General features: G+C 41.8%; 1 protein-coding gene across 4 annotated transcripts in view; it reads left to right on the forward strand.

Annotated features, from left to right (window-relative positions):
* LOC148391171 (contactin-4-like) overlaps nt 1–23992 on the forward strand; it is a 54135-nt gene extending 30143 nt beyond the window's left edge. For 3 of the 4 annotated variants that reach the window (XM_088388793.1, XM_088388792.1, XM_088388794.1), the window contains 13 exons: nt 889–1039; nt 11217–11344; nt 15677–15852; nt 16985–17105; nt 17426–17584; nt 18301–18450; nt 18840–18910; nt 19481–19715; nt 19935–20050; nt 20802–20988; nt 21078–21190; nt 21285–21453; nt 22233–23992. In XM_088388793.1, the coding sequence (XP_088244919.1) occupies nt 889–1039; nt 11217–11344; nt 15677–15852; nt 16985–17105; nt 17426–17584; nt 18301–18450; nt 18840–18910; nt 19481–19715; nt 19935–20050; nt 20802–20988; nt 21078–21190; nt 21285–21453; nt 22233–22324 (1868 nt within the window). In that variant the 3' untranslated portion in view covers nt 22325–23992. The remainder of the gene's footprint in view (nt 1–888; nt 1040–11216; nt 11345–15676; nt 15853–16984; nt 17106–17425; nt 17585–18300; nt 18451–18839; nt 18911–19480; nt 19716–19934; nt 20051–20801; nt 20989–21077; nt 21191–21284; nt 21454–22232) is intronic. The other variant, XM_088388795.1, reaches the window with a different exon arrangement.
* The last annotated feature ends 491 nt before the right edge of the window (nt 23993–24483 follow it).

Consider the following 24483-nt stretch of genomic DNA (forward strand, 5'->3'; position numbering starts at 1 on the left):
AGTGATTTACAGTGCATGCTTTAGTGTCTCTGTTTACAAGCGCAGCTCATCTGACCTGCAAGGCTTGTGACTCGATCCTTTGGCCTTGCACTTGCTTTTATTTGTTGACAATCTCGAAACGGGTTTGTTCAGATTGAGGGAAAATCGGCTTTTTTGGGTGTCAGATGTTGAAGCCCTACTTTCCACACATCATTTGCAAGTAATCAGAAATAATTTGATGCTTCCCAACATCAGTGGGCTGTGCTGACCTGTCTGAATGGGTTGCTATGGTAATGAATTGTACATATGGGGGCGAAATCAAGTAGTGATACTCCAGAATGAGCCATAAAAAATGTGCAAAAACATGAACATATAAAAAGAGAATAATATAGCCTCAAGGTTTTTTTATCGTCTATTTATTGAGACTTTTGCTGTGCAGTACGCCGTGCGCAGGCTTGTGCAGGCTCGGTTTATTGCTTCCTGCTCACTCAAAAGTTGGAACATTTGCACTTCCTTTGTTTTGCACCAAAATATTTTACAGTTTTTTTTCTCTCCTCACTGTGTACTTTTAGCTTTAAGAAAGAAGTGAACCTTGGCAGGAATAATTTATATCTGTTATTTCACTGCAGTCTGGCGGCCAAGTCACTGTAACATGCTTTATCTAGCCTGAAAATAGATTTGGAAAAAAACAGAACATCTGTCATGTGTCACAGATAGAAATAAAAGACAAATCTAGACCACAGTCAAGCTCAGTGACCACAAAAAAAAAGAAAGACAGATGCCATCAAACCAAAGTGCAATCTCTCTAATTGAAATTGAGCTAAAAAAATGTGCTTATGTGATGAATTGTCAAGAAGCCAGACATTTAATTTTGTGTATTTGATACAAAATCTGTCCATCCTGTTGCAGCTGTTGCTCCAGATTTCTCTCATAACCAAGTGAGGAGCCAGACGTTTGTCAAGGTTGGAGGAGACGTGCTCATTGAGTGCAAACCCAAGATGTCTCCGTGGGGTGTGATCTCTTGGAGGAAGGCCAGTCAACCGCTGGAAGAAAGTCAAAGGTAACCACATTACTTTTTACCCACAAAACAATACCGGCCTACTTTTTGCATCGAGCAGAACGTTGACTACGGCAATGAAAATTGCTGCCATGAAACAGTGATGTGGCTTTTTTTTTTCTTCTAATTATAATGGGTCCACAACAAAGACATAGTGTATTTGCAATAATGGCTGTCTAAGCAAAGCAATTGCTTGTACTCCAGTCCAAGGACAAGCTTCCCTAAAGCTTCAAAATGTGCCTCGAAGCATTACATTTGCATATTTGCTTTAAAATCAAAACAATTGTAATTTAACGGCCAATTTAGCCACAAGATTTTGACCCGCTCACATCAATTATACTCGCTTCCATGAAAGTATACCTTTTATTATCAACCATCTGCCCAAAATATTACATTCATTATCCAAGAGTGCCGGCACGTGATTCATTAAAGCAAAAGGACAGAGAACGCCTTTTCTTCTTCGCCACAGGTCATCTCATCTCTTGTCTTCAAGTGGAAATGCGCATTTTTTATTAGACAGCAACACGATGCTACCCAAGCAGTGCACAACATATTAACGTGACTATGTGGATTTGTTTGCTTTTACACAATTACATGACTCGATGACAGATGGATTGTGGCTAAAATGCTGTCAATTGTAATTGGTGGCAGTCATAGAATGAAAAGTGGCTAAAAAAGAAAAACCGCAACAGCATCATACCAGTTGTTTGTGTTTGGCATCACTTCTGTTACAAAAATGCAGCCTGAAATTACACTCCAGGGTGCCGTCAGTCTTTTTGGTTTTTAGTGCTGAAAAGCAAGGTGGTAAATGGGGCGGATTTATGTGGCACATTTCCACCTTTAAGGCATTCACACAATGATGATGATGGTGAAGAAAAGTCAACAACTCATTGGCACACAGATCACGCAGACTCACAAGTAGCTATTACCCAAATAGCGAGACAATCGCTGCACCACCTCAACCACGAGTCCCCCAATGGAATCATTTGGAAAGTGTCTGTACACTTGGATCCATCCATCAATTTTCTATACTACTTGTTCTTATGATGTGCTGGAGCCTATCCCAGCTCAGCGTGGGGCAGAGTGAACCCTCGCTATCCAATAGCACAAGACAAAAACATCATTTGCATAACATTCTAAATATAATTTAGACAAATAGGCATTTAACCTATTTTTCACTTTATCCATGCTTCATCTGGATTTACACGGGCATTTCCACTCAGAGGTTGAAATTGTATGGGAATTTAGGAATTAAGATGACTAAGGCTTATACGTGACTAAAATTTCCCTAAGGATAATGATAAGAAGATGTCATTAGTGCTATTGGAGGGAATTCTTTTTTTTTTTTTTACACCGTCGTATATTATATGTGCAAAACACTGAAAACACGCATCAGCTTGCGTGATCCTCGTGGACCTGCAGAAAGGGAGAGCAGACACAGCAAATGGTCTGAAGCTTCTCCAGCAGCCACTCCCAATATTCGTAGCGAATTTCAATCAGCCGCCATCTGGGCTTCACGGGTCGTCTGTGTGGCTGTTACACATCAACAAGATATCAATTTGACAGAAATAATACCTGATGAAAGTGTTTGTCACGTTAAATTATTAGCATAAAAGTCAATGTTGTAGATAAAATATCTGTTTTTTGGGGGGCCAAAAATTGGTTATTTGAGTGATACCAATCCACGTTCGACTGCTGATTGCTAAATTACTAAAAAAAAATGAGACTAAAGTAAAAACACATTTTTGTTAGTGTGATGAAAGAGCGTCCTTCTGTGTTTCTGTAGTCATAAAACCTTGAAAAATCAGTCAGAATGCTCAAATAAGCCTTTTATAATGGCTGATATTGAAAGGGTTATTGAAGGTTGGGCATAATGTGGCCATTTATCTGGAATGCATTCAGGTAAAAGTGCTTTAAACCTATGAATAACTACATCTCCACATTTCTTAACATAATGATAATACTTCACGATAATAATACCTGGGATGATTGTAATGCAGTCTTTGGAATTGAGATCATTTGCAAAGCTGCTAAGTGAAAAAGCAGCGTGAGGCCAAATTTGTGGTTCATGGGCTCACGCCATCTGCTAACCCCCTTCAAAGTGCTAATCAAGTTCCTTTCACCTTCATGGGGATGGTCAGCCTGTGAGAGCAAATTTCTCAAGATCCTCATACCAATCCAAGTTTTGCAAATTACGAAGGGCAATCATATGGTTTTCTAATGTTCATTAAGGAAGGTGTGACATGTTTTGTGCTCCGTGGCCTGGTTGCACACGGGGGTCACCCAATTGCTGTCAGCGCCCAGTTGTGGGTCATGCCAGCTTTTGCATACATACAAAGCAGTGTTGTTACTTGTCAAACAAAGGGTTGGGGTATTTGCACAGTGGTTTCACTTCTGATGCCCTTCACTCACCTGTGACAGCTCGATTGCACGTTTCAACGCCGCTCCATCGTGACTATTTCAATTCAGGTATTAACATAGATACCAAGCTGTGGGATTCTTTGAACACAGTGGTTTGGTTTCTCTCCTCTAAAGCAGTGGTTTCCAATTTGTGTTTGGGCAAAACAGGAAAAGAAATGTCACAAATAGTGGATGCTCATTTCAATGATGTACCTTCTGCTATCTACTGGAAAAGCATTGACATTTTTCTGCCTGTCACGACAGTCTCTGGCATAGATCCATTAAATAAAAAGCAATATTTGTTATCAATATATAGTCATTTTCGGAGCAATGAAATAAAACTAAATCATTTCCGCGCCATCATTTCTAAAATCACACAGCATGCTGGTTGTGAATCACTGCAAAAAAAAAAGACATTCTGTTTTACTGCAAGCCATTCAATTCTGATGTTTAGCACCTCTTATGGAAATGGCTACCCGTAATCAAGTCAAATCACAAATGACTTCAAATGATATCCATTTATTCCGAGTGCTCATTCATATTGGGTTTGCACACACAGAGATTTTGTCTGTGCGCGAGTATGGGAACAGATATTTTGGGTTTGCACCTGCGTAGAAAGAGGCTAACCCATACGAGGTGGCAGTGAACCCCTATTGCCGAAGATTAATTGCCTTAATTGCGTTAACGCTCCATAGTGGCTCTGGCAGAGAGGGAACCGGTGTCACCGGTTGGGTAATCAATCTTCACAGCAGCAACCTCCCCTTTATTGCTGCAGTGGAGCAAGGGGGACGTCTTATCTACCCCAGACAAACCTACAGGGACACAGTTTAGATGACATCAGCTGGAATAAAGCAGCTGAGAGTGCAAAGTGGGGTGTGGTTAGTAATTGGGCCATGTCAGCCAAAAAGAGCAGCAAAAAAAAAACACCAAAAGTAACACGCCATTTCAATATGTCACATGTTGTGTTGGTTCTAGTGCCTCACACCAAAAGCACTCCATCAGCTTCCTTTCATGAGGTGCGACAGGCTGTGCTGCAGTCACACCTTCCCTGATTAGCGCTGTCAGCATCAGCAGTCATGCAAATATTTGCACGGGACCAGTCAAAGTAGAAGATGTTTGCGTCTGGAGGAAGGTATTAAATGCTTAGGTGTGGTGCGGGTCGACTTTTTAAATGTTGGATTTTTGCCTAGTCACTTTCACAGTTATGTCAAGATCACAGTTTGTTTTTTACTTGTTCGTCATAGAGAGCTCTGGGATCAGAGATGACGCAATCACTCTGCGTGAAGTAACCAAGCAACATCTTGTGTTATGTATAATTTATATAAATTATTGTCTTCAAATGCATGGCCAATTTGAAGTGGTGAGGGGAGAGGATACAAGAGCATACCTACCTGTGTGGACTGAATTTTGATGGCTTGGATGAGTCTTTGGAGAGAGAAACCTTTTCTATTGCCGGATTGGGTAGATTTTATCCGTAGCCATGACCTAAAGGTTCTCCATCCCTCTCGTACGTTATCCACCACCCTTCCCCGGCAGCGTAAATAGTCATGACGGTCACGTAAAAGAGGAAATGTCTTGTAGAGTGATCAGCATTTATGAGCCCACCTGTTCTGCTCGGGGCACTCCAGGAAAAAAAAAATCAGCGCCGGGAGAGTGGCAAACTTTGCATTCATTTACTCACGGCATATTGGAAACTCTTTCCTTGTTAGTTTGGTCTGATTTGAAGAAGATTTAAAGGAGATAATGTGCATTCTTTTACACAATTTAGACATTTCCCAAGTGTCGTCGTTAAAAGTCTTTGGAAGAAGTCTGATTTGAAGAAGATTTAAAGGCGATAACGTGCATTCTTTTACACTATTTAAACATTTCCCAAGTGTTGTTGTTAAAAGTTTTTGCAATTATTTGCTCAAAATACAGCATACCTAACATCCACTGAAATCGTTCTTTATGGGGGGAGCAATTCTGTTCCATGCAAATAAGCCACTGCTCGCTCCAAACCAAATTTTCGATACTTTGATTAGAAATATGACGAGAGCATGACATGCAAATTTTAGATGTATTCATACCTAATGAATCAAATTCGGAGTTGAATGGACAGCCCCTTGCTCCTTCTCAACTCCGAGGCAGTTCAAATTGTCCCCCCACTTTACAGCCGCATGCTATTAACACTGTTTATTATGCTTAAAGTCTTGCTAACCACTTTTTTGTTCTCATCAAACCTCTAATTGCATCATCTGGAGTCTAATAGAACATCTGGTCGTGAAGTGGAGTCCTGCCTCTTTCTCAGTGGAGCTTTGCAATGTTCAGCCCAAACACTGAAAGCAGATGTGTCCAGAAGGACTTATTCATTACTTTGCTTGGAGAAAAGCTTTACAACCGCCAACGGCTGTTGTGGACCGCTGACTCTTGCTTTTTTATTTTACCTTTGCCAACAATTCTCCACCTTGGCTGGAGCCATATGGCTCCGATGGTCCCCCGAGTCAGAACGGGAGCAAACCGAGGATTAGAGAAGCTGGCAGGTGCAGACGCTGCTGTTCATTTGTGCCCGCAAGCACACACGTCTATGTAGCAGATGAAATGATTTATTTCATAAATTGCGTATGAGAGTTGCTCAATAGTCCCAGAAAACACAAGGGCCATTGCTCCCATTGTGTAAACCCACTGTTGCATTTTTTTTGCAATTGTCTGTATTCTCGTGTTTTCATTACTATTTTATTCAATATCATGTTGCAGTGTGAGCCGAAGTATTTCTATCGTTATATCTTTTGAGGTTGTGCCAGTGCACCAACATTAAATGTTTACATTGAGACTTTCGAGTAGTTCTGAGAAAAGGAAGCTTTGAATTTGCTTCGTGAATCAGTTGTATTATCAACTCCTCTAGATGGCTTTAAATAAAGCGGTTTACGATAGTGGTAACAAACTAAAGAACCAATTTTATAACAGAACCGGGTAAATATGCAAATCTAGAAATGTATTCACAAGTGTTGCAGTAATCCACAAAACTATCAAGGCAAGAATTTGTGACAGTTGGCAGCCACTTAGAGAATAATGTCTAATTAAATCTGGCGATGGAGTAGAACCCTTTTAATTATTCATCTGCCAAGAAATTTTGTACAATCTGTTGCTTCCAACTCTGTGGGCGGACTCTTCCAGCAATCTCTTTCAAAGTTTCATGAATCGTTTTCAGCCCGTTGTTAATGGGGAGCATGATGAAGCATGTGGTGAGAGCATCTGCCTCAAAAGGACCCGCTTTTTATTGATCAATGTGGATTCTGTCTGCTTTCCTTGTGCTTACATTGTGTTAGCGTCACAGCTAGGTTGAAGAATATGAGCTGATATGAGTCGGGGTTAGTGTACCCTACCTCTTGCTAAATGGATGCTGGGATAAAGTAGGGGATTAGATGTAAAATGCCAAAAATAGAAAAAATATAACTCTAATCAGTTGTGGCTTTAAGTCATTTAAATTAGCTCAATTTGGAGTTAATTTTAGTTTGAGCTTTTCATTTTTTTAATGTCTTACCAGATGTAAACCTTCGCCATAGTTCAGTGCATAATAAATTCCCATTACTTTTTTAATGTAATCCTGCCTCATAAAATGGGTGTACATTACTCAGTGTAATCATTTTTTTTGCATTTTGTGGAGTTCTAAAAACATATTTTTGGAGTTTATGCTGACTGACTAAACTCTAATCTCACAGAGAACATCAAATGAGTTGTGAGATGTTTGCCAAGATAAGGTCAGTGTGCGTCCCTCGTGCCGCTCACTAGGATTGTTTTTATCGGAGAGACTTAGGCCGATATCATTTTTCAAAGCGAGAATCCACCAGCGCAGCAAGAGTAATCCATCTTGGTACCGCTGACAATTTCCTGTGGAACACGTGCATGCTCTTTATTCCTCAAGGAATACCTCCGCACATAAGAGATAAATATCTGTGAAGCAGGAGAGCAATTTGTGATTAAAAGAATCCTCCGGAATAACATTCACAAACCCTTTGTGGCCCGGGGCCGATAAACTCTCCGTCCTCTCCGAGGCAATTACCGGCCGGCGCGATCTCATAAGGTTCCATTGAATTCAGGCTGTCTCGATGAGCCCGCGTCATTAAGATAACTTGCAATAAAATACATAACATTTTGTCCTTGATAGCTTGTTTACACTCAGATTCCAAGCGAAAGATTAAAATGATGAATATTGAGGCTTAAAATCTTTTGAGGCACACTAAACCACTTCCCGGAATGAAGCCATTAGTTAAGGTCTAATGAATTGTTTTTGGGATGTTGTGAAATGCTAAAACATCAGCATTTCATGACGTGAGGGATTATTGCTTTGAGTCCGACATTACTCTCCCCCGGGGATTGTTCTGATAAAGCATTAGCATGGACTCAAATTCTGCCATGCTGTCCCAACTTGGAAAAGAAAGAAGCTGTCACACCAAACCATGAACTGCATAAAATAATTTAAAACTATTTTTTCATAATTAAATCAAGTAAGAAATGTAGAAGCAAGGTGGCGGCGCGCACGGACGCAGCGGCTTACGGCTCTCCACGCCTCTCTTTTCTTTACCAGCTCAGTGGCCTGAGAGGAGAGTGTCCGCCCTGTGATTGGGAGGTCGTGGGTTCAAACCCCGGCCGAGTCATACCAGTGACTATAACAATGATACCCATTTCTTCCCTGCTTGGCACTCAGTGTAAGGGGTTGAAATGGGGCCCCCCCCCCTGCTGCTCACAATCATTGGGACTTTAAATCTAGACGCTACAGGCAAATGAAGACCAGGACAAACAGACTCAAAAACAGTTTCTTTCCCAAAGCCATAGCCGCCCTCAACTCCAGCCGACACTGATGACACTTTCCTCCTGCACTACTACCGCACTTTGTCCGCAATGTAGAATGACAATAAAGGTTTTCTGATTCTGATGATTCTGATAGAAATGATGAAATGATGATATGAGAAAAAACGGTACAGTTTGATTTGATTTTTCCTAAACTGAAAACATTTTGAATTCGTCAAGTGGTTACACACATTTATAAATTATCTGAATTTAGATATATTTTAAGTAAATGTATTATTTACGGCGGCTCGGTGGCGCACTGGGTAGCACGTCCGCCTCACACTTAGGAGGGTGCGGGTTCGATTCCACCTCCGGCCCTCCCTGTGTGCAGTTTGCATGTTCTCCCCGGGCCCGCGTGGGTTTTCTCCGGGCACTCCGGTGTCCTCCCACATTCCAAAAACATGCTTGTTAGGCCGATTGAAGACTCCAAATTGTCCCTACGTGTGAGTGCGATTGGTTGTCTGTCTCTGTGTGCCCTGCGATTGGCTGGCAACCAGTTCAGGGTGTCCCCCGCCTACTGCCCGATGACGGCTGGGATAGGCTCCAGCACGCCCGCGACCCCCGTGGGGACTAAGCGGTTCAGAAAATGGATGGATGTATGAATTTAGATATATTTTAAGTAAATGTATTATTTACTCTAAAAATTAATCAGGATCCAAACAATTTTATTTTGTCTATTGAGCAACTGCTCGAATTCTGTAGCCTCCTACAAAAGAATTGGAACATTGACGTGAATTTTCCTATATGCTGAATGAATGAGTCGCATTGATTCTGCACCTAAGGGCAGTTTCTTTTTTTATCTTACCAAGATTTTAAATTGGTCTACGTCTAACTTCACATGTCACTGATGACCTCATGCCCATCAGAGTGCCTGTGATCATTCATTGCAGCTAATGACCCATGTGACAGCCTAAGAATCATCAGTACAGTTCTGTGTATAGTAAAAATCAATATCAATTACACCTGTATTGAAGAGCTGTCTCAAGTAGAGGTCCATATGTCTTTTCATTTATTTTTTTTCAACCACCATCAGACAATCTCTTTGTTCACTGAAAGTGCAATATCAGGAATATACTTCTAATTGACCTTTAACCTTGATGTTGACAATTTCACAATGCGGCAGACTGGCCATGTGTTGGCCGTGCTCCTGACTTTGGCTTAGTATAGCGTCGAGCTGAGCGGGCATCAGCATCTTAGGGCCGTGCCGCACAGCAGGACCTGATTTATGGCTCGAGTGGGGTCATTTCTCATCGGCAGCACACACAATGGAACCCATAGGAGTGGACAGCCTTTCAATTTGTCTAAAACGAACCCACCCCAAACACAAGGCAGGGATTTGGACACATTCAAGAGCATCTAAAACCTGATGGCGACTTTCAGGGTCACTCACCTCCATAAAAGCTTTTGAATCAATAACGTAAAATGCAATATTTATGTCTAGTGAACTGATCAATTTGAAAGAATGTCTGATTTTGTTGTGAGCTGAGCATGCTGTGTCTGTGCATCCAAGCAAGGAGGCTCTGTCCAAGGTTTTTGCTGAGACTAATTACTTGGCGAATCAGCCTATAAGCTTGTGACCATCTTGCTTCCTCCGCTGTCATGGCTGACTTATTCCACTGATAGAATCTTAACCTCAGCTTTCACAAGCCGGGGTTATTTACCCTGTTAATTAAGTAGGCACACACGCGGGCCCGCGCCTGGCGGCCACACCGCCACTCAGCCGTGGCATATCAAAGTCAATAAGTATTCATGAAGAGTCCCGCTCAGAACTCTCAAAAGTGTGATTATGCATATTGTTTGCATGTTGAATCCATCGGCGTCTCTTCTTTAGCAATGTGAGCAAACATTATCCCAGAAAGCCCCGACCTGCTGTCACCGCCCAATATTCGTGCCTTTTGGGGACTCGTTATTGGCACTCTCGCAATCTCCTCTTGCAGCATCGAATTGTCTCCAAAATGTCCAGTGACAGGTTTCAAGTGTCTTTTTGATGAGAGGAAAAACACTGTTAACATCTGTTAACGACATTTCAAAGAGAATTTAAGCAAATAACGAAACACGGCTTTTTATTTTTAAATTTGATGTCGGCCCTTTTCTGTGATTTCCACTTCACAGTGAGCGTGACGGCGGCTCTGACTGATGTTGTTTGTCTCTTTCATCTCGTCACATCCCGAGGAGGACAGCCACTGTCCTCCGAGGCTTGATCTACCCCAAAATACACACCTGTGTTTCCACTCGACCTCTTCAAAATAATCAATCTGATAGGACCAATATTCCTGTGTCCATTAAAACGCTGAGACAGGGATGAAAGGACCATGTTAGTGTTCATCTCACCCGCATGTGAATTATTGATACCTGCCCCTTTGCTGACATCCGCTCGGACGGAAATGGGAAACGTCTCCTTGTATAATGGGCACACTGACCAGACATTTTGTCTGGGCTGTGAGAATGAAATGTAGGCAATCTTTTATTCACAATTGGCATGTTCTAACTGGCAAGGATTTGGGGAGAACTCTCATGCAGTCAGGCCTCATTTTTTCCAGTTATCAGAAGTCAGCAGTGGTGTTTTGTGGACACACATCATCATAATCACATCATCAAATTTGCTGTTTTTTAGATGGTCCCCCTCTGAGTTGCCATAGTATCTGGTTTTCAAAGGCACTGATTTCATTTTTTTGCCTCTTATTAAGAAAAAGGCCACTTTCTTCATCTTTTTTGACCTTTTTAGAAGCACTCCTACAGTATGGCTGTTGTATAAAGGGCATGCATTGCCATTTCTTAAAGTACTGTGTTGCATTATTTACCACTTTTCTTTTCTTTACTTGAGAAGGCAAATGTTTTAATTAGATTTATTTTGAGGTTTATAATAGGAGTATATGTCACACTGAATATAACGTTTGTTTTAAATCAGTGCTGTACTTTTTTTTAATACCCCATTTGTATATTTTGACCACAGGGTTTCCATTCTGGATAATGGTAATCTTCGCATATGGAACATAAGCAAATCAGATGCCGGGCTCTACACGTGCATGGCGAGGAACCAGTTTGGTGTGGCCAGTAGCACAGGAAGCATCACGGTGAAAGGTAAAGGCCATTTCTGACAATTGTTTGCTTTGACTTGGAAAAAAATGTATATATTATATAAAATGCAATACTAGAGAATGCCGGTTTTCTTTTAAAAAAAAATTGTTTTCTGAATGGGACTGATGAATAATATTTCATTTTAAAGAGGAAGGTCATTTGAGTGCTTTGTGTGTTTTGAGTTATGAGCATGGAAGTGGAACAAATTCAACTCGGATCCTAAGACACCGCAGCTCAAACCAAGTGTCTGGGCCAATTTATTGATCTATTGATTGATTGGTCCTTTTATCCTGTCCTCCCTCCTTCCATCAATCCATCCATCATTTCTGACAATGCCATTTCAAAGTGAGAAAATAATGTCTGTAAATGATTGTTCCTAACTCTATTCTCAACCACAGCACTAAAAATACATTTTTGAAAAAGGAGGGCGGACACGCGGTTGCACTGCAGGCACAATATGCAAATCCCCATGTCTTCAGGCGCTTTTGCAGCTTCATCTGAATGGGAATAATTTACAAAAAAAGTGCCTGTATGCTGAACTTTAAAAGAAAAAAAAAATCACAAATGAACCAACATTCGCCTTTTTAATAGGTCACCCTTGTGCGACTCTTCCAAATCGTAAAGAGCAGAGCTGTCTCTACAAGTGAAGCCGAGTCACCTGGCCATGCATGCATGTTTGCAGAGGTGTTAAAAACACCGAGCAGACACACTCACTGCCTCTGCTCGTGTCTGTGTGGAAGAAGACCTCATGTTGTTCCATCATCTGCAGTGGGGATTGCTTTCCTGCTCTGCTGCTGTGACTTATTATACTTCATTAAAAATGAATGCGAACCGGCTATCAAGTGTTGTGCATTGAGTGCACACTGCTGATTTTCTTTCCTCCTTCCACTGGGGACATTGTTATCACCTACTCTACTTTGTAGAGCACTTGTTGACATAGTTCGTCAGCTGTAGCCTCACTATGACCCGCTTTTTAAGGTTGCCGGTTCAAATATAATCTTATTATTTCACTTCGAGCTTCCTTGTCAGTGTTGTGTTTTTTTGGATTGCTCATATTGATAATCTTTACATGCTGGCCTCAGGGAATTTTTTTTTGGCTAGTATTCAAAATGGATTGCTGTTTATTTATCTACATTCTTTTGAGAGTTTGTGAAGACTCAACGGATCAATTCAGCGAGGTTAAAGGTTATGTTGTTAAGTCCCCCTTCCCCCACTGTAAGCGCTCCCTACAAAAATGAAACCTGTGTAGGATTTGACATAAACTACAATTGGGCTAGAGACTTTTGAAAGAAATCATAACCAACTCCTTTTTTCTTTTTCTCTGTTGATCACACAATCTTTGTTATTTTCCCCAAGCATCATCGGATTAAGTTCCTGCATCCACCCTCGGGCAGTCAGAGGGCAGGTTGAAACGTGCTGCTCGCCGCAGGTTGGGCTTGTTGTCTGCATGTGTGATTTTCCAATGAAGCTGCGTGGCAGGGTGCCCAGTAATGTCTTCTCAGCATAAACAGACGTCGCCATTATGGACTTTATGAGACAGGCTGGAGTGAATGCCCATTCCCTCCTTTTGTACAAGCAGCTGATGTACAAATATTGGCCAATATGATTTTGTGCCTTTCTGTCACATTTGATATTGTCTCATAAATGTGATGAGGTAATTTACATGCATTATTTGGGTGAGAATGGGAAAGCTATTTAGCGAGGGACAAATGTGTATTGGGAGCAGCTCTTATGGGAGATGACAGTATTATATTCCAATTGACTTTGCTGATATGAATGCTGAAAAATACCTGTCAGGAAGCATTCGGAATATGAGTCACGTAGAAAACAGCTAAGGAGGAGCAGTCACAATAAATAAACCTTGTTATGGTCCACATTATGCCAACGCTTGGGGGATATTACTAGATTAATTGCATTTGATTAGACAGGTACTGGCCGAATTTAGTTTTCACTGGGCCTGAGCCATCGCCAATTAGTAGTTAGTAAATATGTGTGACAACGGGTAATCAGAATTGACCTTTTCTTGCTCTAGTTTTTTTTGGCTCGCATAGTGCAGAAATGATTTGGCTCGGTCTATCTCGGGTTTTATTTTTATCTGTGAAATACAAAAAAAATAATAATCTAGCATTTTTTTTCTAATGTTTGCACCACTCTTCCAACATGGCATGTGGCATGGCATAGTCTCAATGAACAGTAATACGTAAATAAATCCAATTTAAATACATACATAAATCACACCGGATTATAAGACGCTCTGACAATTTTTGAGAAAATGAAAGGATTTCAAGTCTGCAAATGAGAAATGTGGCTTGGCATTGTCTTGCTGAAAGAAGCTGCGTAGGCCTATGTTCCCCCAAATCCCCACGAACAACTCTCAGTTGTTCTACTTCATTGCATCACTCTGACTCTCTTTCTTGTGTCAAGGAAACTTTGACTCAAGGATTGTTCTTAGAAATGAAATATTTCTTTAATAAACTTATATTGTAGAATTATCAGCAAGCTGCCAGGTGGTCGATTAAAATGGACAATAACCTTCAGTAGTAACCTGAAAATAGAAAATGAAAGTGGTATACATGTGAAGTACATTTGCAACGATGATTTGTGAACATTCATGAAAGACCGCAGTCTGGGGAATAACGATAAAGACTTTACGATTGTAAGATTGTAAATTGAGAATAATGAGAGCGAGCAACGGATTGATTTTAGTTAGGTTAGCATGTTTGATTTAGTTAAGTTAATTACAGTATGATACATTTTGTGGCATTTTACTGATGGATAAGAATAAATGGAAAGGAGTAAAAAGGGGGAAATACTCAAATGGTGTGAGTGTCTCTGATTAACCATGCTAACAAAGGTTACTATCGTTTCCTTTGTTGAGGCAAAAAGCCATTTTACATGTCAAAAAATCAATCAAGTTGTGCTTCAAATCCCACGGTGTGGCCATGTCACCGACCTTCCTGTCCACATAATCTGTCAGGAATGGTGAGAGAGAAGGGTAATAAAGCAAGGCACTCTCATGTGTCAACGTGAATCCCGTGAGCTGCTTACCGAGATCAGGTTACGCAAACTGTGATGGGAGCAGTTCATGTGAGAGAAGAGGCGGATGCTACAACCCCACCGGAGAGATTAAAATGGCAGATGAAGCTTTATTGCATGTTACCGGGTAGCGTAGGTAGAGGAGTAAAATACTTCTGACACTAAGTCCCTCCCTGCAGATTCTTCCTGAGCTTTTTATTGTGTTTCCATCCTATTGCTTTGTTTACGTATCTGACTGCAAGCTGGATTCCTAAAAAATATATACACAGCGTATAAATACAGCACATTGATTTTTTTGGGAGGGGAGCATGATGCCCATTTATTTCAGGGGTTCGAGTTGTTTTTATATAGGAAGAGGAGCAACACTGCTGAGCTTTTTGTTTTCTACTGAGTTTCATTGCCACCCACGCTTCGCCTCCCCCATTTAAGTTAATGGCCTTGCAATGTAAACTGCAAAATACGGCGGTGGTGGCATCATCCTGACACTTTTGTTTGCAGATGGTATTTCAAATACTTCATGTATTTATTAGCACCACCAAATAAGTGTGCTTATTTTGTAGAGCTGGAACAAAAAGACCACAAAAACTGAAACTATTTATTTATGTGGTTATTTGTGTTTTATGTGTATTTATTTATTTGTGTTTATTTATGCGTATTTATTTATTTATTTATTTATGTAGTATGTTTTTGCAATGTTGACAAAAGCAATGCATTGCCCAGACTTAATAATAATCTACTTTGCCAAGGATCATTGGACAAGCTTAGCTGACTCTTGTGTTCCGAGTGAGTGGCAATTTCAAATAATCACAAAAGCCACCAGAGGGTGAGGTTGTTGTTCACTTGATGAGCAAAGCCTCCTTCTCTGCTCTGGCCCCTCTCATGTCCTTCACCCGCCTCATCTGCGACATGTGCCCGAGTGCAGTTTTCAGAAGAGGCACTGCTCTCAAAGAGATGTTCACCGATGTTTACTGTTTTTCTTGCGGGGCGCTTTGGGAATGTCTCGAGGAGTTCCGGGCTGAGTTGACAGTGACTCACTGTGACTACTCAGAATGCAGGAGAGACATGTCTTCAAATCCCAGCAGACGTAAGCTTGGGCTAAAACAAATAGTAGCTTTGCAAGTTACTTCCTGTGCCATGTGCTTAGTCCCTTATGTCTCCCTATTAAGTGTCTGACACGTTCACGTAGATGATGGAATGTGCAGCTTTTGGCGGAAGCAGCTTGTGTTCCTGTCGTAAATAATTCCAACGGCCTATAAAAGCAGCATCTTGGATGCAACTGTTGTGTTCTTTTTCCTCCAGAGCCCACCATCATCACCACTCCGGCTGCAACGTTAGACGTTACTGTGGGCGAAAGTGTGGTCCTACCATGTCAAGTGAGCCACGATCCCTCTCTGGAACTCACCTTCACTTGGTTCTTCAATGAGCAGCTCATCCACTTTGGCAGCCAGGGAGGATTTTTTGAGAAAGTGGGCGGTGTAAGTTAAGCTGTGACATTTGACGTAACACACGACAAAACTTTCATTTTATTTCATCTTAAGAACAAAATGTAAATAAACACAACATAACACCTCACAACTTCTACGTATTTGCATTCCACCTCATCCTAAAACGCTTTAACTGAATTAGTTTCAAACTAGACTCTATTCCTCATTGCTTTCCTCCCCCAATCTTTCTTCTTACTAGTCGGAGTAGAGCACGGTAATTGCATGTCAAGGAAACAGGAGCGTCGATGCTTTTCCCTAAATTGCAGTCTGCTTGCTGCCTTTATAAAAGACAATTTTGTTTGTGACCTCTCCAAAAGATTTGTTGGTCTTTTCAGAAGTATTCTCTGGCCTCTTTTAGCCAAGTCATAACAAATTCAGCTGCACTGCAGAGGGAATGTTAGTATCGAGTTTATTATTCATGATGCCTGTAGTTTATTTTAAACATAACAAAATTACAGGAAATGAAATTTACATACCCACACTTAAGAACCCATGTTGTATTTCAGAGAGCATAAATGCACCATGCAATGCACATATTCAGCATATTGGCTTATTTTTGAAAGTCTAACCTTATATAGGAATAAAGAAAAGCAAACCCTGGGGCCAAACCCATTAATTCTCCCTTATTATTCAGCTTCTGTAGTTTCAAAAAATACACAGTGCAGGGTTGCAGTACTGAAAGATTGCGGTACACACCTGGTACACAGATAAAAGCACTCCACTGAATTGTTACTGTCATTGTGCCACAGCATTCCACTGTGTCCAATTTATTAGAGGAGCAACTCGGCTCCACTCTGTGATATTGAAAAGGTGGGAATTGCTCCCTTAAAGACCAAACGGCTTTCTTGTAACTGAGAAAGACCTATATGGGGATCAGGCGCAAGCGGTTTGTGCTGCTGCGTTTTCTGTAATTAAAATCGCAGGACAAATGCGATGCATAGTGTCTGCTTACAGAAAACGAGAGAGGGAAACTGGTTGAGGGCGAAATTACAGATTCAATTTTCAAATCAAACACGGAAATGAGGTTTATGCTCCCATGCGGCTGGATTGTGGAAATGCTAGCGTAATGAGATTTACCTTGCATATATCTGTGTCTGTTTGTGATTTTCTATTTGAATGGCAGCAGCATTCGGCAGGAGATATTATGATTCGTAATATCCAGCTGAGGCATGCTGGGAAATACACGTGTGCCGTGCAGACCAAGGTGGACAGTATCTCTGTTGCTGTCGACTTGGTTGTCAGAGGTAAGCAAAACTAAAAACATCCTCTCTGAGAATTTTCCTAATTGTTTTGTGGTGGGGGGGGGGTCGTGCTTGCTGGACTGGCTTATGCCTCCCAAATGAAATGGAAAAGTCGAGTGGAAGGAAAAACCAAATAGCAATTTATCTGCTTTAGGTTGAACCATTCTTACCGTCTAATTAGACAGAATAGCTCCCAACGTTTGCAGAGCGAATTGACTTTGTGACAGTGGCCGTAGGTGCTAAAAACCAATGTGAGTCTGGCCGTCATCTCTCCGTGGCTTCTTCATTTACATTCCCTCTCGCTTCTTCTTGCTTGCTCCCAGGTCCCCCAGGCTCTCCCACCAGCATCCAAGTCGACGAAATCACAGATACCACAGTGACGCTGTCCTGGAGGCCCGGTGCTGATAATCACAGTCCAATTACTGCCTACACCATCCAGGCCAGGACACCATTTTCCCTGGGGTGGCAGGCTGTCTCCACAGGTAAGCTCTCTCCAACCAGGCGTGGCCTCTTCCAATCTCACCGAGGGAGGCCGCTCTTCATTCTGCCTCCCCGCTGATGTACTTTTTACCCCGAGTCCAAATGGGGCTCTATCGTAGCGTGACCGTTGGCCACCATTTTATCAGTCTCCCGGGAATCTTGAAACAGGAATCCCATCCCGAAGATAAAGCCAGCGCAGATTCTGTCATGTGATGTTAAATGATAGCGCTGATGGATTGTGTTTTCCACCTCATGTCCTCTTGAGCAGCACCTCTTAGTATCCATGCCTGGATGCAATCATGCTGGACTGTGCATCTTGTTCTTCTGATATGCTGTGAATTAAGGACAGTTTAGCCAAAAGGAAGGATCTGCTTGGTGAATTAGTTTGTCTCATGGTTTTCTTATCTGTTGGGATGGGACGTATACTCTCCAGCAGTCCTTGTGAGGGATTACACCTGGTCAATGTTGGCTGCGTGCCGTGGATTGTAATAAGCTTGATGGGTCTGCCGTGCTTTTCAGAACACATTTATATTACGCATTGTGAGTCAAAGTTTTGTTGTGAAAATCTGTCTGGATAAATTAATACACCGAAGCTTCATAAAGTGTTACTCCTCCTCGCCTGTCAACTTTCAGCACAGTTTGAAGCTGACGCACTCCTACATACGCAAAGTATCTCGATACTGAAGGCAGCCTTTGTTTTTGTTTTGTTTTTTTTCAGTTCCCAAAGTAGTAGGTGGCCATCGTTTGACAGCGACTGTAATTGACCTGAGCCCTTGGGTGGACTATGAGTTTCGAGTCCTGGCGAGCAACATTATTGGGACTGGCGAACCCAGCAGGCCATCCAAACAAGCCAAGACAAAGGGAACCGGTACAGAAGAAACTATTTGCCTGTCTTTTTTATGTTGCTTTTGTTCTCCACAAGATAATTGCATGTTTTTATGTACCGTATTTTCCGGACTGTAAGGTGCACCGGACTATATGGCGCACTGTCGGCTTTTGAGAAAATTTCAGGTTCTTAGGTGCGCCTTATAGTCCGGAAAATACGGTATATTTTTCCACTCTTTCCAATTGTCTCTCTGTTCATCATTGAATTTCCCAGAAGAGATTTTGTTCAAATTTTGGAGATCAGATGTAAAATTATAATCCAGACGGCCACACACTTAAGCAATAGGTCTTCCTCTCACTCTTACAAACTTTTGTCCCATGTCAGTTTTCAACATCACATCGGCCAACTGCTTTTTGGTTTTTTTCCAACAGCTCCAAAGGTCACTCCGGCTAGCGTGAGCGGTGGTGGTGGGAGTCGTTCTGAATTAGTGATCACATGGGAGGTAAGCAAGCACGCTCGAGACCTGTCACCCAGTGGTGGTTTCTACCAGATGTAATCTTTTCAGACACTATGTGTGTGTGTTCTGTAATGAAGAGAAATGACTTGCTGTCAGTGATGAGAAGAAATTGTTTCATGGTTTGGAAAAGATAATTACATTCATTGTGAAAAGCATCATCAAATTCAGCCTTTTTAACCTTTTCCCTAATTGTATTATTTCATTCTATTTTACACCTTTCAATCCTGTAATAAATCAGGCAATTGAAAGTAATAAAGCACCTGCTGTAAAACTCCTCCGAATCGTTGCTAACATTTCATTATGTGCAAGATTAATTTTAGGCGTCTGCTTGGGTAAAGCTTTTCTTCTAACGCAGCCCTAAAATTAACATGACATTCAACACCAAAAGGGCAAAATTATGCTCTGCCTTCCAGTAATCACAAGGAAGAAAAATCAAAAGAAAAAGGAAAAATTCAAATCTCTCTACGTTATTGATAATCTGTGGCGACTCGGATGACTGACCACATTTTTTTTTCTTTCCAAAGCACTGTTGATTCAGTCATTTTGTTTTCACAGCCTGTTCCCGAAGAGCTCCAAAATGGACCGGGCTTCGGCTACGTTGTGGCTTTCCGACCTCACGGTGCCACAGGCTGGATGCAGGCTGCCGTGCCCTCCGCAGAAACCTCCAAATATGTCTTCAAAAATGAAAGCATCCAGCCCTTTTCACCTTTTCACGTCAAGGTGGGCGTGTACAACAACAAGGGAGAGGGTCCGTTCGGACCCGTCGCCACCATCTACTCTGCAGAGGAAGGTGAGAATTCTGCCTTCAGTCCTATTTGAAATGCTGAGCGGTTGTTAATGCATCTGGTCAGAAGAAAAGCTCTGGTTTTGAGGAAATGCATGTTGCCGGTCCTCTGAGAAAAATTAGAAAGAAAAAAAAAAGATAACAGGGATTTTTTTTTAATGTCCCCACTTTGAGTGGTCATCAAAAAAGAGAGCCGCTTGTGAAGTCTTTATACTTCAACTTCAGAACCCAGCCGAGCACCCACGAGGGTCCGCGCCAAGAGCCTCTCTGCTTCACAGATTGAAGTTTCGTGGAAAGCTCTTCCCTGGAACGCCAGTAAGAAACGAGTGCTGGGCTACGAGGTAAACAACAATCATATATCGTGTCTCGTTTGCGCAATAGGTCTGCTTTCAGTCCGTGTTGGGAGACTTGAATCTTGTTCCCTTCCATTATTGATGAATGGCTTAAGCTAATGTACAATACCTTGGGCAAAGGAGATAATAGCTTGCTGCATGCATAATGGACCAAGGCTTTGGGGTTCATCTTTGTTTTTCTCCTTGTTGCTTTCCCAAGTGATGTAACCGATACTGATTATCGTTCCTCCGCATTGCTTCAAGGGAAAGAACGTTTCACTTTGAATCCAACATTCAGTTCTTTTACCTCTGCAATACAGGATGTGAACAAAGGAGCCGTTTCTTTCTGCAGAGTGCATAAAGTGCATGGCAGGGATAGAAAATGTTGACCGCTAAAAGTCAACACTGGAGCAGGGCCTGAGCAAATCATCCTTGCAAGGAAAGTCAAATTATATTTGGGACATGAAGCATGTCTGCTGTTTCTGCCCTGACAAACACGGTGACAAAGAAAACCTGTTAGCACTATTTGTGTGCAGCGTTTTGTTGAATATTTTGCTCCTTTTATTTCTTTACCCTTATTTTCACATCACTCATCTTAAAGTATCCTTCTTCTCTCTTTGCCACGGGTGAATCGTATTGCACAAAGATGCACAAGCTAACACACTGCATCCATCCAGCTGCTTTGACATCTACTGAGAGGACATGGCAGAATCTTTTCAAAGTGTCTGTGTTGGACTTGTTCTGCCTTGTTGATTTTCAGCTGAGGTACTGGACCCGAAGGGAAAAGGAAGACACGGCCAGCGTGCTACGAACCGTGGGGAATCAGACATTGACTATTATTCAGGGTGTCAAAGGCAGCACCACATATTACATCTCGGTGAGAGCGTACAACACAGCAGGAGCCGGTCCGCCCAGCGCCACCGTCAACATTACTACCAAAAAACCACGTATGGAGCAAATCGTTCAACCGCTCGAGGCGTTGACACCTTTTGCTCGGCGTGAACAAAGTTTGTATATTTTTGTTTTTTTTCCTCAGCACCGAGCCAGCCTCCCGGTAAAGTGATGTGGAACACATCCAACTCCAAGATTATATTAAACTGGGAGCAGGTTAAAGCCCTGGAGAATGAGTCGGAGGTCACGGGTTATAAAGTAAGCATCCTGTTACCTTTTCTCTCGATCCGTGGATCGTTTCCTTCCACTTTTGGGTCTTTTTTGAACTCATGACCTGGTTTAACTGTGCTAGGTGCTGTACAAAAAGAACCAACACAGCCATCCCAATGTCATGGAGACGAACACCACCTCAGTGGAGCTCTCCCTGCCCACTGATGAGGATTATATCATCCAGATCAAACCCTTTGGCGAGGGAGGAGAAGGCAGCAGTAGTCGGCAGATCACCATCCCAAGGATAGCAGGTCAGTGGAGAGCTAGTTAGTGTCCTCTGAGCCGCTGAGCTGCATTATCTGCTCCCCCGCTGACTGCCTGAACAGGAGAGATTAGTGATCATCATCTGGAGGAGAGAGAGAGCGAGCGAGTCCTACATGAGACCTTCGAGTCATTAAAGACCATAAGGAACAGCAAATTATTTCACTACAATTGTCTTTTCTGTTAGTGGACATGTTTTACTGTAGTAGGTACTTTGCGATTTGATTGGGGATGGTAAAGTACATCAGAATTAAAATTTATTATTATTATTATTATTATTATTATTATTACAAAATATAGTGCAACCTCTAAAGTCAAAGGCATTCCAATTTAGAACAGATCTTAAGGCTGTTCTTACTCCCATTGGAAAAATGGAAAAGAATAGTTTGGTCCTGTGGACCTGAGTGCATTAAATCGTTTTTATTACTGTTATTAATGTATTAAGATGTGTTTGGGTATGATTAAGTTGAAAGAAACTGGCATACATATGGATAATATTGTCCCGCTTTTGGTGTAGACCATACAAATGCCATATATTTTTTAAACTTTTGCATAAATTGGGGGAAATATCTCTTTTTACTTGCCCCCCACCCCCTCCCCACCACACCTCTACATTAAATGTAAAACCATTTCTGTAAAAGCATACAATTAATGCTAATCAAAACATAAGAGACAAACTAATTCTTGAGTAAGATAAGTAAATCTGTATATCTGGGTTTGGTTTAGGGTTAGGTGAGGTTAACCCTTTATCTTCTCATGATATTTTCAGGTCTCAATGCAGTCGGCTCAGCGTCCAAGGTCTCCACTCTCTCAGCCCTCAGTACAATAGCGCTGTCTTTCACTGCGCGGACATCTTTATGACAAACAGCCCCTGACAGACCTTGCATCTGAAGTGTGGACAGTCTACCCGTTCATTCCGTTCTAGAGACGAACGGAATACACCCATGAAAATACAAAAACATGCCACTGGGACATTTGCGAAGGTTTTCTCTGCAGCGCCTTGTCTACATGAGGAAGATGTACAGATGTCATGACTATGATGTTACCAAAGCAGCTTTCATAAGAACGGGAGAAATAAAATGTTATGCGTTTGTGTGCATTTTTTGTTTTTTTGGTACGACATCCCAAGCTTTACATTTGTGTTTGAGCAGTTTAAGCATGTTGAGGTGACAACTAACAGTGCCAGATTGAAATTTTCCACTAGGTGGTGAAGACATTTAATAGCCAATCGGACCACTTGATTTTGATCTTAATGCATATCCGTTTTTTATGAGTTCTCTCTTTTCTTTCTCTTTCTGTTCATAAACAAGACATGCTAATGCTTTACCAAACCAGTCAAGTGTGCAATCCAACAATATGGTGTCAAATTGAGAGGAAATAATTCACAATATGAGCATTTTATACTGTGTGTCCACTTTCATAGAAATTCATGCAATCCAGTTACACACAATTGCTTCAATTGATTTATTTCAGATACACCTTTGGAATACATTTTCATAGCAGAACTGTTTTAAGCATGAGGGATGCATTTGAGGTCCATGAGGGGTGGGGTTAATAAAAAAGCTGGAAGTAAAGGATTAGCATGCAAAGATTGTAGTACCAATTCTTTTTGCTAAATGAACCCCTCTTCAAGTTAAAAAAAAAAAAATCTTTGTGACAGTTGTACCACCACCAGTGGCGTGCTGTCTCCTGGGGGTCCTCTCATTCTCTGATGGCTGTTCCATGCTCCCCTTTTCTTTGGGTTAGCCCCCGTGTGAATAGCTATCCTTTGCCTTCTGTGTGCCTCATCATTACTTCAAAATCCTCAGGTCCTTCAAGAGCCTTAACTTATGATCATAATGTATATCAAGGACAGTAGAATGGTAGAGCTACGATGCAGCCGTGGTGATGTTTATGTGCTGCGTCCATGTTGTCAGCTTCTTAAGAAGGAAGGGTGGCAAGGGCTGATGGGGAGCTAAGTTCAGTTGAGGGATTGTGTGGCAATATGAGGCCTCGTGCAGTGCATTTTTATAGTGGTGTGTTCTAAAGACAATGCTCAATGACAATGCTGCCGATCTCTCCTTTTCTCCGCTCATAGTCTCCTGACGCCACGTGGGACGGCTGTGCACAGGTGCTATACAGCCTGTATGTAGCTCTTAGGGAAGTGTGACTGACTGTAAGCTACGCAGAATCATGCATCAGTGGATATGTAATATACGGTTTTGTACACTTCAAATCATTTATATATGAAAAAAAAACAGTTTCTAAAAAAGAGGCCGTACTTGGTTTTTCTGTATAATTCTGTTTCATACTGTTGCTAACTGTTGCTCAGCATGACTGCGCATACTAGTTAACTTGCTCCTGACAAAGTGACTTCAATTCAGGACCGTGCGGCATTCATATGGTTCGTGCACGGTAGAGTTTTGTGTATATTGTACGTGTACCTCGACATTTGAACAGCCATTGGCGCCGACTCCACGCTTCAGTCTAAGTGAGCCTCTCGGACATGTCCTCAACACGAGGGCTTCCTCTCTTGCTTTGTTGTTTATATTGTGTTAATAAAGAATATTGATTTATATAACAACCCGGCTCTTGTTTTTTTTCTCAGTGTGTGCGGATCCAACTAATTGTTGATAAACACCCGAGGCCCTATTGTTTTGTGCCCAGAGCAAGTCTAGGCCAAAGCATGGTCAAACTGTGTACACGGAAGAAACTTGCTTGTGAGCTGCGCCATAAAAGCATATATATTCCACAGAATGTGAGTGAGGGTTCCATAGTGTAGTGGTTAGTGCTCTGAACTCTCACACCGGCGCCATGGGTTCAAATCCCAGTGAGACTGAAGAGCTTTTATCATGGAAAAATTTGCAACACAGTTGCTCATGTGCTGCCCCATGTAACAATTATAACTATTTGGCCGTGAGCTGATCCATAAAACCATATAGATTCTATGTAAGGTAATTGAGAGTTCCATAGTGTAGTGGTTAGTGCTCAGCACTCTCACCCCAGCGATCTGGGTTCAAATCCCATTGGGACCTAATGTA

The sequence above is a fragment of the Syngnathus floridae genome, chromosome 11 (genome assembly GCF_059516105.1).
Source record: "Syngnathus floridae isolate MCC-2025c chromosome 11, RoL_Sflo_1.0, whole genome shotgun sequence".
Classification (NCBI taxonomy): domain Eukaryota; kingdom Metazoa; phylum Chordata; class Actinopteri; order Syngnathiformes; family Syngnathidae; genus Syngnathus; species Syngnathus floridae.